The sequence below is a fragment of the Vidua chalybeata genome, chromosome 1 (genome assembly GCF_026979565.1).
Source record: "Vidua chalybeata isolate OUT-0048 chromosome 1, bVidCha1 merged haplotype, whole genome shotgun sequence".
NCBI lineage: Eukaryota > Metazoa > Chordata > Aves > Passeriformes > Viduidae > Vidua > Vidua chalybeata.
In genome coordinates this window covers 102136874-102154133 of record NC_071530.1, presented here as the reverse complement: position 1 = coordinate 102154133, position 17260 = coordinate 102136874, and the positions used below count along the sequence as shown (strand labels likewise).

Here is a 17260-nt window from a genome sequence, read left to right as displayed (position 1 = left end):
CTCACAGAGAAGCACTTAGGAAAATCCCATGCTCATGTGGGTATTTCTAAAATCAATGTTAAAAGTATAGGTCTGAGTGCAGGACAGTGCCAAACATGAAGGTTTTATAGACGAAGAAAGGTGATTTTTGAGCTTCTAAATTTCAAAATATCAACAAACCATATTCTGAATTTTTTAATCTCCTATATATCTGAGGGGTTTTGTGTGTACTTCATGCAGCTTTTTGAGCTAGCCCTTATAATGCAACACAGTAATGCATCTCCTAAGATAAAACCATCAGAGCCCGTAAGCCTTATAGCAAAGCTCATCATGCAAAGTTCTTGGGGCAGAGTTCAGTGGCAGAAGGTGCTTACTTAGTTCCCCATGGCTTGACTGGGCTGGATTCTAACTGTTGGGTTGTAGTGGCCAAACTACCTCCTATGGATTCTTCATGCACAATGGCAATTAAATAACCCTCAGAAAATTTTCCAATATACTAAGGACATAGACAGAAACTGGTACCTCTTTGGGTGTTTATTTTATTTTTGACGTTTTTATAAATTGTGGGGTTTTAGGTATATCCTCAATAGCTTGAGGGACTTAACCCGGTTAAAGACTGCTTTTTCCATTCCCTGGGAATGGGGCACATTGAAGGAAGCCACGGAGAAATCCCTGTTAATGTTACCTAGCTTTTAATTCTCTTAAAACCTGACATAACCAGTGTCATCAGTGCTCTCAGTGTCATCCTGGGAGAGCCTACAAAATAGCTCTTAGCTAGAGTGCTGGAACTGATTTCTTTTGTTATGTTTCTGAAACCTCTGGGCTTTAACTATGTATTTACTGTGCCAACAGAGTTGTACACAGAATTGGCAATGAATAGGGGAAATAAAAAATATTATATCAAGCTAACTTCAGAGGACTATATGACCAGAAATAGCATTTGAAGTCTTGGCTACAAAACTTCATAACTCCATCTTTGCTTATAATCAAACATTTCCCTGTGTGACAGGAAGCTTCCAAATATTTGCAAGCTTTTAGTTGAATATCGTCTCAGATTGCAGTCATGCCCTGCTTTATATGGAAACAATTAGTATATCTCTGAAGTCCTACTCCCCAGGGTTTTGGTGTGTGTATTCCATGTATGGCAATACACAGAGGATGAGGGGACTACACCACTGTGTTTGTTTGAAACAAAGTCCAAGAGAGAGCAGAAGCATGTGTGCCACATTTCATTCTAATGCTTTATGCCAGTCTGCTTTCACACAGCTCCTGAATAATACATGTATGATAAGAGGGAAGTCACACCAATGTATAAAATATATAAAGTACTTTACTCTGGATGGTGATGGGAATACTGCTGGCATAGAAAAAAACCATGATGACCTACTTTCTTCAGAGCTCACAGTTGTTGTTTTTTCTTTTTAAGTACTCTGTCACTTCGTTTTCCCATAGAAAATCTCTCTCCCCTGTGCTCCTAAAGCTAATTGTGCACAGAACACACTGACAAATATTTAAACTCACAAGATCACCTGTATGAAAAGTTGTGTATTTAAAGGTATAAACACAAGGGGACTCAAAATTATTACCCATTATTAAAAAGTTAGGACAATATTTGTCACTTTAATTCTCCTGTCAGCTCTCTGAGGTTCAGGGAGTAAGGAAGTATTGGTACTGTTTTCTCATAAAGATTTCTAGAACATAGTCCTTATAAGATCCCTAAAAGTCTGAAGGGCTTGCAATTGGAGCTATCTATAAAGAAAGCATGTAGTTACCATTTCTCCTTCCTTTGAATCTTGCCATATGCTCAGGAATGGCCTCCAGGATCTCTTGATATATACCTTCCAGCCCCTTCCTTTACAGGACACCTCCTTTTAATGAAACTGTTTCAGATTTTGTACATCATGAACAAAACACTGAAGATGCATTTCCCTTTTTGTAGACCTGAATCAAGGAAAAAATCTCACTGTTTTCAGCTCAAGTGTAAATTTAATCATTTGGGACCTAAAATGTTTTGGTCTAAATTAGGCACTACAATGTCTGCTTATTTTTCCAAACACAATCAGCAAGATAAATATGTTTTGTAGGTTCTCAGTTTCCAGGGCCCTAGTGAATGACTTGCATTTTCAGTTTATTGTCATTAATCTTAACATGCTGCTCTAGCAAAACATCAGAGTTCTTATCAGATTCCTGCAGTCATTTATCATGTTTGAAATTATCACTTACTTCATCCATCCTGTTGCATTTACAATTAGAAGAGAAATTGATCACATAATCTAATTTTAATATTGGCAATTTCACTGATGCCCTCTATTCACCAGCTTTTGAAAAGCATAGAGCTAATGGCTTTGATGCCCCTTCTGTAAATACACATTTTCTTTGAACATGTTCTGCATGCCTAATTCATCCCTTTAACAATGCTGTTCTGTACAAATACTCAATTTTCCAGACATGCATTCAGGCTAGGCCATTTATAAAACAAAGCTTTTGGGTTTTTTTAAGCATAATTTTCCACCTCTGGAAACAAGTGATATACATAAAAGCACAGCCTTTGTGTTGCTGACCAGAAGAAAAATGTCTTTGTTTTGATGAGAAGGCAATTCGCTCGGCCTTCCATCAGCTTCTACTTGTACTGCTATCAAGATTGCTTTTAAATAACAGTCTATGTTGATTGGTTTCTTTAAAAACCAGATTAAAGACAGATGCATTATTTTGTATACACATACATACTCAGTGTGTATATATGTATACATCTAGATGTAAATAAGCAAAACTGTGCATATACACATTTAGTCACTCAAAATCCCATGAGTAATAGCATCAAAGTTCTAGAGAAGTCTTTCTTTGTGGAACGACCAGTAGAGCAAGGCCAGTGTCCCTTGGAGGTGCACCCCTGGGGCAGGGCTGTAATCCCCAGGGCATGGGTGCCTTGCTCCTGGGGAAGGACGAGTTCTGCCAAATGCCATACACTGCAGAAGTAATTGCTGTTCCTTTTAATCTGCCTTGTCTCCAGCTCCAGAAAGAAGCGAGCCCACGGAGAGGAGGTGGTTTGATGTGTGACCAGAACGAGAGCAGCCGGCGGCCGTTTACGCCGCAGGGGAACCTCCGCGTGCCCCGTTCCATGGGGCCCAGGTCCTACTCTGATTCCGACACCATTCAGTTTGACGAGCGGTCGCTGTCCAAGCTGAAGGAGAGCGACCGGTGCAGCGCGACGGAAAACCTCTTCCTGGAATCACTGTCCCTCGACTCCCCCGACGAGCCTGATGAGCATCGCTCTCGGCACCTGGAGCGGGAGAAATTCTTGACTGGACTAACAGAAGTATGAGCTCTTCTACATTTTATCATGCTGTCATGTTATCTCTTCTGTCAGAATCAATACAGCTTCCCTGCTGAAGGAAGTGAGATATTGTGTCACAGGCACTGCTTACAGTTACCGAGTAGTAAATTAAAAATGATGACAAGTTTTCATTCCTTCTTATAAGCTGATTAGACCAGTGTCAGTCACCTGAGAAACTGGGAGCCAGCCTGAAGGTCCCAAAGATTGCTTCATCTTGTGGCCATTCATGTTATGTATGAGAACTATATTTGACACCACATATTGGCTTAGAAGGTCTTAAATCTTTTCCAATTGTAAGTAGATACATATTTATGAAGAAACATGGGCTTTACTTTGTTAGTAAAGCAGTAAGTGCTGCAGAGAGGCACTTCTGATTGTTCTGCCGTGGTTGCTTTCTAAACAGATCAGCATGAGTAAGTGAGATGTTAAAAAAAATAAAGTTATTTATCAGCAAAGTACCTACCCTGAAGTCACACCATAAAGCTATAAAGATATAAAACACAGTGCTAAAAGATGGCAGCAGGAAATGGTGAATGAAGTCTGTGTCCTCCAATGTGGCGGACTTATTTTCATCAGTTCCAGATCTTCACAGTTTGTTTACATTGTTTCTGAGTGAAACCAAGCATCCCCATCCCCAAATGCTGATACAAAACTAAAGGATTGAGAAATCAAATTCTTCAAGAGGAAGAAGAGAAAAAAAAAATTAACAGAGACAAGAAATGTGACTGCCCTTTTTACATAGCTGTAGTAGCTATGTGTTCCAGTTAGATTTTCTTCCCTCGGTGCCATAAGTGTATTGCTGGCAGTGTGGGACCCCATATTTATTATTTCTTAGCCTTTTTTTCATACATGTCCAAGTGCTCAGCAAAGAATGTTGGTAACACTATCAGGGAACTAAGTTTTGTGCTTAATTTTGATTGCTGTTCCCATTCCTTAAAATTCAGTCTGATTTTCAGAGAAAATCTCTTCCCTTTTCTGTTTTTCAGATATTACCATCATTAACAAAAGGGTGGGCAGCAAAATTTGTCCTTGGTGATATTTGCATAGCTTCTTTCCTTCAAAGCATATTTTAGGGAAACCTGGGCAAAGTCATTTTCCCTCAGAGGGTTTGCTGAAGCGAGACTGATTGGAGTTTAATGAGTAGCTTAACTGAGGATGCACAGAGGCAACTGCAGCTTGCTGACTCTACCTTCCACTTATTTTCTTTCTGGTACTAACTGCAGTACAAGTCAATCCAGCCTTCACCCTGATTATGCATTCAGTTAGGTCAGATTTACTGACCTGCAGTAACTCCACTGAAGCCACCAACGTTATTCCAGAATACCACAGTGAATGCAAGGAGGATCAGTTTCTTACTATTTTTTTCCCTGACCCGGGATAAATACCAGAAAGGTATTTGCTGAGTTAAGCAGTGCTGTTTTTAAACAGTCCCAGTTTGAAATGGACTTTTGGTGATGTTCTTGATTTCACAAGGTCAAATAAAATATGTACACTACCAATGCTCTTTTTTTTCCCCCTGATCCTATTTTCATTCCCTGTAGTTTACTTAGAAATATAAGTAAACAGTTAGAATAACTGTAGAGCAAATGCTTCAGAAGTAGCTATTTAAAACCCCAACTCATTATGGGAATTGTCACAGGGAAATAACTGGGAAATAAAAACATCTTAATGCTGTTAGTAAGCTGTAGGTATTCCATCTACGAAACAAGCAAGTCTTCCCACACATTTAATATATCAAGCTTAAGGAATTTCAACTGGTGCCACTTGTTGGTTCCTAGAAAATGTATAATGAAATATTATGTCAAAAGAACTCAGTTTATCTTTTATTTCAGCACAGCTAGGCTTCTAGCACAAAGTAGGTTGCCTCCACAGAAAAAAGTCACTCAAAAATACATAGTCTGAAACAATATATTGTAGGAAAAAAAGCCTTTTTTGTCCTACATCTATTTGTGATTGCATGGGAATATAAAAGTTCAAAGCTGTTGTAGATTTGGCATACAGGCTTTACCTGTGCAGTGTGTTATCCTGATGGGATTGCCCACTCTCCTGCCTAGGTACAAAGTGAAGAATATTCCCACTGGCACTTTAAGAATCTATATCAGAGAGAAAATCAGAGACTTTTTAGAGACAAACATACCTGGTGCAACTAATAGGAAGTGAATGACAAAATACCCATAAGCTAATGCTACCAACACCTTTAGAAATAACTTATCCTGCTTGTTTCTGTTTTCATTCAGGAGGAAGAAACACACAAAGGAAATCTTCAAAGGTGAGTAAAACTTGCAGTGGAAAGCCCAGCAAATACTCAACTGCTGGAGGTATAACTCTCTGCACCCAAGCCACAGGCCCAGGACACAGCCATGCCACCTCCTAAACAGCCTGCAAGCCAGATTAATGGGCTCACCCAGGGATTAATTTGTCTCAATATGCTTCAGTTCTACTCTGATTAACTTGTGCCACATTTAGCTGTCACGCACAAACTCTGTGAAAGTGCATGAAGCTGCAGCTTCCCGTGAAATCTACTCCTGCCTTAGCAAACACTGCAGTACACACTGCAGGCATCCATATGTAAAGGAAAACACTTGGCGCTGAGGACATGATGTGCTGCTGCATGTCAGGGATATTTTGCTTTGGACTGGTTCTGGTCTTATCCCATGGGTTGAATCCCCACCAAACCCTAGAATGCATTAGTTGTGCTTCTGGAGAACATCTTCCAGTTCATTTTCATCCCAATGGAGTGAAGCCTGTGTTCTCTGAGATTGCTCTCCTGATGCAAACCAGCACATTTTACTAGGAGATCCATTTAGAAACCATACTCACCTGAATCCCTAACAAAGACACACCGAAATTGCAGCAGGAGCTCTTGATTAAAAACTCACAATGTGACTTGGCTGTATCCTTTGGATCACTGATCCCTGAAAACCACTGCTTGCTGACTTCTCAATGAGTTACCTCATTGAACCAACTCTGATAACTACACTAATTTACATTTTTATTTAGTCCCATTCAATTTTTTTTTCTTAATGCCTGTGAATTGTAAAAATTTGTAAAAAGCAGGAGAGCAAAGGACTCAGTATTATCATTTAGAGAGATTCCCTTGGTTAAATTCCAGCATGAGCTCAACTCACAAAGTCAGTTCAATGTAGCAGTATTTCTGCTGGATGTCCCACATCACTGCACACGAGCTGTACAGTCTGGGCAGTCGCAAGGAGTGAGGATGGACTTGATGATTTGCCAGCAGGTCAGAAATACTCTACACTTGCTTTGAAAAGTATTGTCACAAACACTCATTTCCTGTGAATGGTATAATTCTGAGATGCATCCTACTGCTCCACATTACAGATATTTGCCTAGCAGTTATCCATGAGAAAGCAGTAAATCAAGAACCTCTAATAAACCATTTGGTACTTTTAATGGCACATCACAGATGCTTGTGTTCACAGCTCTATCAAAGATAATAAAAGGGGACTTAAATGAAAGAAAGGGCTAAAGGAAGGAAAAGTAGGAAAAAGTTTTTCGCACAGAGGGTACTTGAGCACTGGAACAGGCTCCCCAGGGAAGTGGTCATGGTATCAAGCCTGCCAGAGTTCAGGGAGTGTTTGGACAATTCTCTCAGGCAAATGGTGTCATTTTTGGGGTATCCTGTGCAGGGCCAAAAGTTAGACTTGGATGATGCTTGTGGGTCCCTTCCAACTCAGGACAGTCTATGATTCAATGATTGAAGTGGTTTTATATGTAAGGAGATGGTGAAAGTTGAGTTTCCAGAGTTTGCTGGTGAAAATAAGTTACTCTGCAACAATTTCCAGGCACATGAGTGACTCTCTTGTGTTCCTCTCTCCAGGGCAATGTCCGTTTCTTCCATGTCCGAATTTCAGCGCTTGATGGATATTTCTCCATTTCTACCAGAAAAAAATTTACCTTCATCTGGCAGCAAAGATGATATAACACCTCCCTTGTCTCCTGATGATCTGAAATACATTGAGGAGTTCAACAAAAACTGGGATTACAGTAATACCAGGAACCATGGTGGGGCAGCTGAGAAGCCTGCAGAGGGCTGGGCAGAAAGGACAGAAACTGGAAAAGCCGGGAATGATCCTGCCTCAGATCCATTTCAGGCATCCTCATGGTACCTCACCACCAGTGTCACTATGACCACCAACACCATGACCAGCCCAGAGCACTGCCAGAAGCAGCCAACAAGGAGTCACAGTGTAAATGACAAAATGGGAGTGCGGGTATTTCACAGCCCACCGGTTGTCCGTAGGTTCGATAACTCAGTGATAGCTGGCAGTGAAGGGAAAAACCAGGCTGAGCCAGACTTCCTGTTTTCTGTGACCAAAGCTATGGGGAATGTCACTGAGACAAAAGGTGCTTCCTCGGATATGTTTGGAAGGTGGTCTTGTGACCTGGCCAAACACCATAAAGATTTTCTGGAGAATGGTCTTCATCCCATTGAGCGTCCTATTTGCACTACTGTGGGCTTTGCCTCACCCTTGCACAGCTTGGAGATGTCCAAAAACATGAGTGATGACATGAAGGAGGTCGCTTTCTCTGTCCGGAATGCAATACGCTCCAACTCCACAGAGCCTCAGTTTAAGGACACGGCGTGCCAAACCAACGGCATGAGAACGACGGGGACGCAGACCACCCAGACCATCAGCGTCGGCTTGCAGACGGAAACCCTGCGCAGTATCACCAGCAGTCCACACAAGTGTCTGACACCAAAGGGGGGGTCCACGCCTGTCTCTTCACCATCCAGAAGCCTAAGAAGCAGGCAGGTGACCCCCGTCATTGAAAAGGTCCAGGCTAAGTTTGAACGTACATGCTGCTCCCCCAAATACGGCTCTCCAAAGCTGCAAAGAAAAGTCCTTCCCAAATCAGACCAGCCAAATAACCGGACTTTGCCTGGCACACCTCAGAAAGGATTCAGTGAGTCCGCTTGGGCTCGATCAACTACCACACGGGAGAGTCCTGTCCACACCACTATCAACGATGGCCTGTCCAGTTTGTTCAACATCATTGACCATAGCCCCATCTTTCATGAGACCTTCCAAAAATGCCCCAGATCTGGCAGCCGGTCCAGGTCAGCAGAACCCAGACCAGAACTGGGCACATTGCAGGAGCCATGTACAAATGCCCGTGGCAGATCACCCAGTCCTCTCCGTCTGGGGACAGAGACACAAAAGGAAGAAGGATCTGAGGTGACAAGTATTAGGCAGGACTTATCTGCTCCTCCAGGGTACACACTTGCAGAAAATGCTGCCAGGATCTTGAATAAGAAACTTTTGGAGCATGCCTTAAAGGAAGAGAGAAGGCTACCTTCACACAGCCCACCAAATCTTAGCAATGACAACAGCACAGGAGAAATTGTCAAAGTAGATCCAGGGTCCATAGAGGTAATGAATTTGCTTGTTTTTCCTCCTATAGCTAAGTGCACTCTTCTTTGAGCAAATGTGTTATGAGATCTCTTGCAGTCCTACTGAGTATTTACAGTGAATATCCTAATCCTGTCCTGGTACCACCAGCAATTTCCAGTCATGAAACTTTGGATTAGTCACTGAAGAATGCATGAAAGAATTGAATTTCTATCCTGGCAGCTTATTTGGCTTGAAAGCATCAGAACAGTTTTATCCTTTATGGGATAAAAAAGGTTTTTTCCCTGAACAGCTGGGATAAGGTTTTCTGTCACAAAACACACCACATGTTACAGATGCTCTGGGGACACTAGGTTTGAATAAATTTTTATGCTGGATGGAAAGGTAGATTCTTTCTCCTACACAAGAATGGATCTTAACAAGTTTGTGTGAAAAATAGTCTCTACAGTACCCTGGAGCAAAACTTCAGGGCCTTCAGCATATCTTTCCTGAATGTATCTGATTAAGTTTGGTTCAGGTCTGTGAATGTGATTGAATGGCATGATGTTTGGTACTGGCTGCTGCTGCCTCACAAAAATAACAAAAAGCAAAAAATACACACGTAATCAACTAATCTAGACACATACCTATTTAGTGTTTAAGAAGTCCTTGCTGGTATTTTGTCAAGTCATCATCTGTCTCAGCAAGTGTGCCCAGATGTTGAGGGTCAGTCTCAGGTGCAACAGAAATCAACAAAAATAGAAGGTGTAATGATGGATGAAAGCTTTCAGTTACCGGTATTTAAACCTCCTGTTTCTGGTGAACCTTTAGGAGCACTTGAGAGTCTTACTCTTAAGAAGCCCAGAAAGCTGAATTATGCCCAGCTCTTACAAGCATATGTTGCCTTTCTGGTACAGCCATGAAAAGGGGTGTGTATGCTGGTTGGTGACAGTCCCTAGGGCAGAGGCAAGCGCTCCTCATCCTCTCTGCCCTGTGCTGCCCCTTCAGCATCCTAGTCTTGTGGTGAGCCCTGGCTCCAGGGAAGCAGCTCCTTGACTCCTGCACACCCCATACACCCCTGCACACCCCATACATCCACCTTGCCTTTGCTGGGCAGACTCCTACTACCCCTGCCTCAGATACCTCAAAAGGGAAGATTCAAACACCTCTTTCTAACTCAACATTTGGCAGGAAGGATTTCTGGGGACCTGAGTGCCAAAACCTTTGTTCTGCAGTTCGCCTTGCCCTAGTGGGTGGTTCTCAGTTCCTTTTTTGTAGGTATTGCTCAGAGGATGTGATCTTTTTTTCCTAACAGACAATCCAAACCTAAGGATTTATTCCCTATGTGCAGTTTAAACAGATATAAGCAGGGAAGATTTTCAGTTAAAAAGGAAAAGAAAAGAAACCACATGCACATTATAAATACTAGTGAGTGAAAGTGGTCTTCGTGCACAAACCTCAGAGTTAATAAAGGTGGGAAGCAGCCTCATTTATTTGACATTTTCCAGCCATCTCTGTATTTTGTCCTTAGTTTGAAATACTGGGAATACACTACTTGTCTGTATTAGGAAGTCTGTTGTACTCTAAAAAGTTCAGTTCAGCTTTGCCTTCAAGGTAACTCTGGAAACTCTCAATTTCCTCCTGTATCTTTTAACTGCCTCAGTAGATTTCAAATATAAATAGATGGATGTCATCCCACATCATCACAAATTCCTGTTGGCAAAACGCAAACTAGCAACAGTACCTGAGTTTGATGCGCAGAGAGATTTGGGTCAATGCTATTTAGCAAAAACTCATTGACCATCAAACTGGCAGAAAATTGCTCCTTTTTATGAATTCTCAGTATCTTTTGCCTATTTTTTTTTGAGTTATGAGCCCTAGAGCTAAGACTTGTTTCTCCTTGTAACTCCTACATGGCTGTTATGACTGTAGTCTAGATGCACAGGTTTTGTTCTTTGGCTGCTCCTAGCATTTCTCAGGAATGTGGATTGAAAAGGAAACTGGTGGGCATTCACGCAATGAGCGTAGCTTTTCCTGAGATGGTGGTCTGGAAAATGTACTCAAGGGAAGCATGGGTTTGCTGCTGAAAAAAACCCACCCACAAATAAGTTTAGACTCTGCAGGTGCCTTGAGTTATTTGTGGATTACCCTGACCCCACAAATTACACTTTGTACAAAGTCTCTTAGCACATTTTGTACAAAGCCAGACACAGCTGTGCAGGGAATTATGATCTTGAAGGAGGCAGGTTTGTGCTTGGGGCAGCACTGACACAATGCTTCCACCCTCCTGTAGATTCCTGCTCTGCTTCCCTCTGACCTGTTGGTTTCTGGCCAAGTCAAGTGCCCTTCTTACCACCAAACGCCTCTGGGTTCTGCAGCCATAGCATATTAATGACTTTTAAACTTGCATGCAGCACCTGTTGGTGACTTTTCCTCAATTTGAGCTTCTGACTTGTTTAGTTACATAATTTCCTTCTTTATTCCTGCTGCAAATATGAAATCTAGTTCATATATTTATCTATTTATGTACATGTGCGTGTGCATGTGAGTGCATATGCATATAGAGCAGCAATAACTTTGTGTTTTCTGACTTTCCCAGAGCTGCTTACAGGCAAATCCATATCCACATAGTGTGGCCTACTAGTGTCATATCCTGCTAATTCACAAAACCCCTATCTTAGGTGCATATCGTAGGATTTATACATTTTATTATTAAAAATGCAGATTAGCATTACCTAACTAACAATGTAAGAGCTTTAGAAACATTTTTGCTTTTATGACTAGCAAGGGTGTAGATCGTGGAGGTTACACAAGAGTCCTGGACTGGGACTCAAGACTCATTTCTGGAGACAACACTGTGAAAGGACCATCCACACAGACCCACAGATGAGAGAGCAGGTGCTGCATCCTCTGCTCGCCAAGGCAAAGCAATTTCCACAGGCTTGTCACTGAACCATTCAGCATGGGATAGGGAATGTTGAAAATCTGGGAAGGTGTTGACAGAATTAAAGGGCTTTTGGTTAAGCTTGAGTTTCCCATCCAGCATCACTGCTGAAGAGAAACAACAGAGAAAGGTGAGGCAAAGAGTTGTCATGAAACCTGAGCAATAGAAGTGTATGCAACAAACAATAACAACCATTTTCTTGCTTATTAAAGATTTCCTAAGCAGAAACTCTCTCTTGAAATCAAATGAAGGGGAAAAAAATACAGCTTTATTCCTCTCATAGTAATGTGGTTTTTCCCTAGCCCCAATCAAGGTTGGCAAAGAAAAACAGGTATCTTTCTCTGCTGAGTAGAAATGTTTGGTTTGTTTATTGCTATGTCCACTTTTGAAACTGTGCTAGGATTGTAAAAGGTTGGTTTGTTTGCTTCCTTTCTTTCTAAGTCTTTTTCTTCCAGTGGCTTGGCTTTTAATTTTGATTATTAGTTTCCCTGTGATAACACTGGTAACATGATCTGAATGAGTAGTAACATCGGGAGACTTCTTCCTTGCAGACATGAAATCTTCACTTTAAAAAAATAATCAATTAAAACAGTTCTTTCCAACCTACTTGCTTTCTTTTTCTTTTCTGTCTGTTCTGTCCAGAACCAAACTGTCTTATTAACTACCCCCTGGGGACTCTAACCCTGCCTGCCTCACTGCTGTAAGTCCTTTCTACCTTGTTTCCAGAGCTTTCCGAAGGCGGTCATTCTTGAACATGTGGGTTAACAGAGGGAAATAAATGACCACAACTCCAGAGGTATCGGCACGCACCTGACATCCCTGTGGGATTCTTTGTATGTGACAATCAGGAAGAGCTCGGGATGGGAGCTCATCTGCTGTGTCCTGCAGCAGCACAGGCTGGGAAGAGGTCACATTAAGTCAAAATTTGTGCTGTTGGGGTTTTTTGCTAAGCTTTTTAAAAGTGGCAAAATTTAAGACCGACACAAAGGTGTGCAAAAATGCTGGGGAGGGATTCAGATTTGTGACAAACTTTTTTTCTTTTTTTTTTCTGACAAATACACAGCACTCCACAGGGCTTCTGACTGGCCTAGAATGCCTTCCCTCTAGTTCTGGCTACAAGCAGCAGGTGGAGAGGGCTGAGAAGGGGCTTCAGCACCAGCTTGGGGCTAAAGGTTAAAGTCACCTTTGCTCATTAAGCAGTTCTGGGCCCAGTTCTGTCCAGTGGCTGCGGTTGCCACAGTAGAGGGAAGACACTGTGCAGACATAAGTTGTGACCATCCATTCTGCCTCAGAGAGAAGAGAAAACTGTTTTCTTTATTTGTTAATATAGACATAGCCATGGTGGCTGACAGCCTGTTTTAGGAAATAGCTAGAAACTGAAGCTGAATTAATCTTTCCCATTTTCAGTGTTCAGGCTAAGAAATGCTGCCTATCCACCTACACCTCTGAGCAACTACCAAACTAAACTACCCACAGGTTGTTTATTTTTTTAAAAAACATTTCTAGCTATGACAGCTACATGTAGTAAGGGAGGAGGGGTTTTCACAAACCATTCTGCAGAGTTTCTTGGACTTCCACGCTGCAGTGGGGGGGTGACTGACTCAGCAGCCAGCACTTTATAAGATTTTGCTGCCAGTCACTTTTGGCCCTGGGGCAACATGCATCACCAGCACAGCCTTGTGTGCTGCTGGGCATGTGTACATCACAGATAAGATGAGCTTAACCTTGCTGTTTGGTAAAAGCTGACCAACATCTGCAGGCGTGCTGGAGAGAGGCTTTTGAACGGGGAGGCAGCAGTGGAAATAAATTTTGTTATCTCTGTGCTATCTCTGATTTACTGCTCTGAAACTAGGATAAAGCAGCCAGGAGCAAGCAGCACTATAAAGATATCATTTTAAGCCTCCTTTTTGAAAGAGGCTAAGACAAAACCCGCAAATCTCAGCCTCAATTCACTGTGTTGTGCTGCCCATGACTGTTGCTGCGCAGATGGATTTCTCTTAACAAATCTGAGTCTAGTGGCAGCTTTCACAGACCATATGCTGCCCCAGGCACAATGGGATAAGGTGAAGTAAGGACACACACTCAATCTTTTTGTTAGCACCAATTTCTATTTCAGCCTTACTGCTGTTTTAGCAAGGGTTGTGAGGTTTATGGCACAGAGATGGGGTGGGGGGTGAGAATGCAGAGAGGAGGGGGTGCAGGCTGAGGTGCTCTGCAAGTGCTGAGGGCAGCTGGCCATAGCTCTTTCTCAAGCACTGGTGTGCAGCTGTAGGTCACCCCATTGGCTGCATGCTGCCCAAAACACCGGAACTGACCTTTCACTGAGGCTTCCCCGAGTCCAGCAATGCACTCTCTCCAAAACAGGTGTCAGCAGCTCAGTTTCTCATACCTCAGTTCTATGTCTTCAAAATTGGTCTTTCTGTCCTATGACATTCTTGTTTGGTCTTCCACTGCAATTGAGAAGTTCAATGTTGTATCACCTTGTTTGTTCACTGTCAATCACATCATGTTACCTGTTCCAATGTTCTCCACCCTTAGTCACTATTCTCCTTCTCCATGGGAAACAGTGTGCTGAATCCTGGCCTCCCTGCTGCCTTGGTATCCCTGTGTTTTACTGTGCCACAGCTTTTCCTTTGCATTATATCACTTCTGGTCTCTCTCTTCATTTATTACCGGTTTGCATTCTGACTTTGGTTTTTATTGAACTCCCCTGTACATTCCAGTGACTGCTGCTTGGTGTACACATTGCTAGATGCTGGGAAACTGCTCTGACTGGCTTTTATAAATTTCCAAGTATGCAGTGAAATTCAGAAGTTTGGCTTTGGCCCTATGAGACAGACTTGCTTCCACAGTCCCTTATCTTGATGTAGGGAGCATTCAGAGTAAGGCCGGAAGTGCAACTGTACTTTGAGCAAAGTCTGTGAATATTAAAAGCATTACCAACTTAGTGCCAGGGTGAAAAATCACAACTGCATACTGTTTCTAATTGCAAAGGCAAGCTAACCAAGCCAGAACAGTGGAAACTTGGTGAAGGAATAAAATTTCCAATTTCTTCCATTTCTGTGAATGTTGCCTTTAACGTAGAGTACCTCTGAATCCTGTAATTCAGGCTTCAGCAGCTGGCAATTAGAAGTAGTGTTCCAGAAAATGAAGTCTGTAGGTAAGCCTCATCTTTAACACAGCTGGAGATCATAACTATCCCTGTAGTCATTATTCTGTGCTAAGAAGTCTCCTGCATGTCAAGTCTGAATTCTGAAGAAGAAAAAAAGGAGATATAGGTTGATTTTTTTCACCTGTCTTGCAAATGCCAAACCTAGTCTTTTTATGCCAGGTCAGAGTAAAGAGTTAAAGTGTTGAATAGTGGATTTTCCTGAATTATTATGCAAATGTACTTTTCAGATCTTCTCTTTCTAGCACAAGGAGAAATAGCAATTGAAAGTGTGTCAGCTACTCCAACTCACCCTCTTTCTTTCATTGTCTGCTTACCTGTCCCATAAATCATGGACTCACATGCAGATACCTGGAGCCCTCACGCAGCCAGGCGTTCGCTGCTTGCTTTTGTCCCGCGCCGTGACACACGCTCAGCTTTAGTTTGGCCATTTTGTTTCTTAATTCTTCGCGCATCCCGACGGTCTCTAATGCAAGTCACTAACCGCTGTTTTGCTCTCTTGGCTGCCAAGGAACTGCCTTGTTCTGCACTAGCCCCGTCCCTCCAACCCTGCTTCTCCCGGCCAGAGAGACCAGCGAACCGGCGCCCACCGTCACGATGGGCCTCACATTCCCCTACTGCCTCACAGTCGCAGTCCACCGGAGACCTGACTTCCTCAGAGGAGTGCGGAAGCAAGGAGCTGCTGGCAGAGAGCCCCAGCCAGGGAGGCGAGCCGGCCTGACTCCGCACGGGAACAGGGCGGGCCACCACTCGCCCCCGCCAGGTCGCCCGCCAGCCGTCTCTGCCATGAAGGAGGGAGGTCCGCTTGGAGAGGTCAAAGAATGTTCTCAGACACAGCTGCTGAATGTGCAACCTGGGAAACAGAGGTGTTTCTAGAATGAAACAGTTAATGTGCCTGTAATAACTTAATTTTTTTCATAGCTGAGAGAACTATTTTTGTCTCCATCTTTTCTACATACAGTATATTAACAAAAACAACAAAAAAAAAGGGTTAAAATGATATAAAAGTAAGATTTAAAATAAAATGTAAATTAAGTTTTAAGGGAATTTGAATACGTGCTCGCGCTCTCTCCAAATACTGACTGCCTTTTGGTTATATTTGCACTGTTACATTTTCAGTTTTAGTTTTGGGTATTTTGGGTTGGTTTTTTTTTTTTAATTTCATGTAAAACTAGAGTCTTAAGTTAATTTTATTCTATTTTAATGTCAGTGTTATCGGTTTTTAAAGGTAAGGTTCTTAAAGATGCTTCAAATCTCTGAAGCGATACCTTTTAAGTAGTGAAGAAAGCCATTAAGCTCGTTCACTAGACTTGTAATTAATTGAGATGGAGGGGAATACAGGTAAACACAAGTAAATGTGTAAAAAAAAAAAAGAAAAGAATGCCTCAGAAAGTCTTACAGAGTTAGCTGTAAAATACACCTACAATACTTGACTTGCATGCCTCTGGGTCCGCGCACTTTAGTGCATGTACATACTGCTACTGTACCATCACATAAATGTGAGTCAATCTGTTTCACTGTAATATTGTTGTGAATTTACCTGTACTGTACTTTTATTGTTGGTATTCTTGCATTGACTATACAAAAAAGAGTTTTTAAATTATTGTTAGCAGTTCAACTGGCTATGTACAGCGTTTACTGAGAACTTCCTTCGTTTTGGAAAAACCATGGAAATCTCTGGGCATACTAAATTGTAACTGGTCTTGTTTAAGAGTCTGTTTGAGACCATGTGAAGTGGAAATAAAACCCTCAGTATTTACAAGCTACTCGAGTGCTTCATAATGTTTTTTTATGATAGTACTTCCCAGATTAATTTAACTGGGGGACATAAAAGCCCCTGAATTCCTCCTTTATTCATAAGGGAAGAAAAAAGCTTCCTTATATTAAATAAATCACAGCAAAACCAAATATTATGCTGTGCTCCACGGACTCCTGTGAACACTGGATCAGACCGTGGGAAGCTTTCTAAATTCCCTCCCTGAACTCCACAAAACATCTACTCACACAGGTTGTAGGACCCATCTTCTCAGTTTCTCTGAGGCCCTATGGTTTGTTGTTTTCTCACTCGTGGCAGTGAAAACCAGCCAGCTAAATGGAACACCAGAAATATGACATGTCCAGTATTAATCTAAGCTTACTTACCATCTGCATTACACACAGAGACCAATAAACAGGGCTTTTGTAAAACTGAAGTAAATGCAGCCAAGAGTTCACACTCCTGAGAGGTGGAAACCTCTCAAGCTACTTTGCCTAGGACCATCTGTTTGGCCACATGCTTTCTCTGGAGCCCCAGAACTGCTCTGACTAGTTATCCCATTGCTGAACTGGCTCATTCCCATTCTGTTTCCTTAGCTGAGGTTTTCTGAGGCTCATTTGTTGAAGAGCACCATCTGGGCTCCCTAGAAGCCTTCCTGGTTAGCTCTGTCAAGAAATAAGCCCTTCACATCCTGTCCTGCTGTGTCACAGCAGGCTTTCTAGGA

At 42.2% G+C, this 17260-nt stretch overlaps 1 protein-coding gene across 3 annotated transcripts in view; it reads left to right on the top strand.

The window, feature by feature from the left end:
* Nucleotides 1–16546, top strand: part of MTCL1 (microtubule crosslinking factor 1) — a 102431-nt gene extending 85885 nt beyond the window's left edge. For 2 of the 3 annotated variants that reach the window (XM_053954912.1, XM_053954895.1), the window contains 4 exons: nucleotides 2990–3295; nucleotides 5551–5582; nucleotides 7155–8709; nucleotides 15292–16546. In XM_053954912.1, the coding sequence (XP_053810887.1) occupies nucleotides 2990–3295; nucleotides 5551–5582; nucleotides 7155–8709; nucleotides 15292–15501 (2103 nt within the window). In that variant the 3' untranslated portion in view covers nucleotides 15502–16546. Of the gene's footprint in view, nucleotides 1–2989; nucleotides 3296–5550; nucleotides 5583–7154; nucleotides 8710–12253; nucleotides 12312–15291 lie in introns of all 3 variants that reach the window. The other variant, XM_053954902.1, reaches the window with a different exon arrangement.
* The last annotated feature ends 714 nt before the right edge of the window (nucleotides 16547–17260 follow it).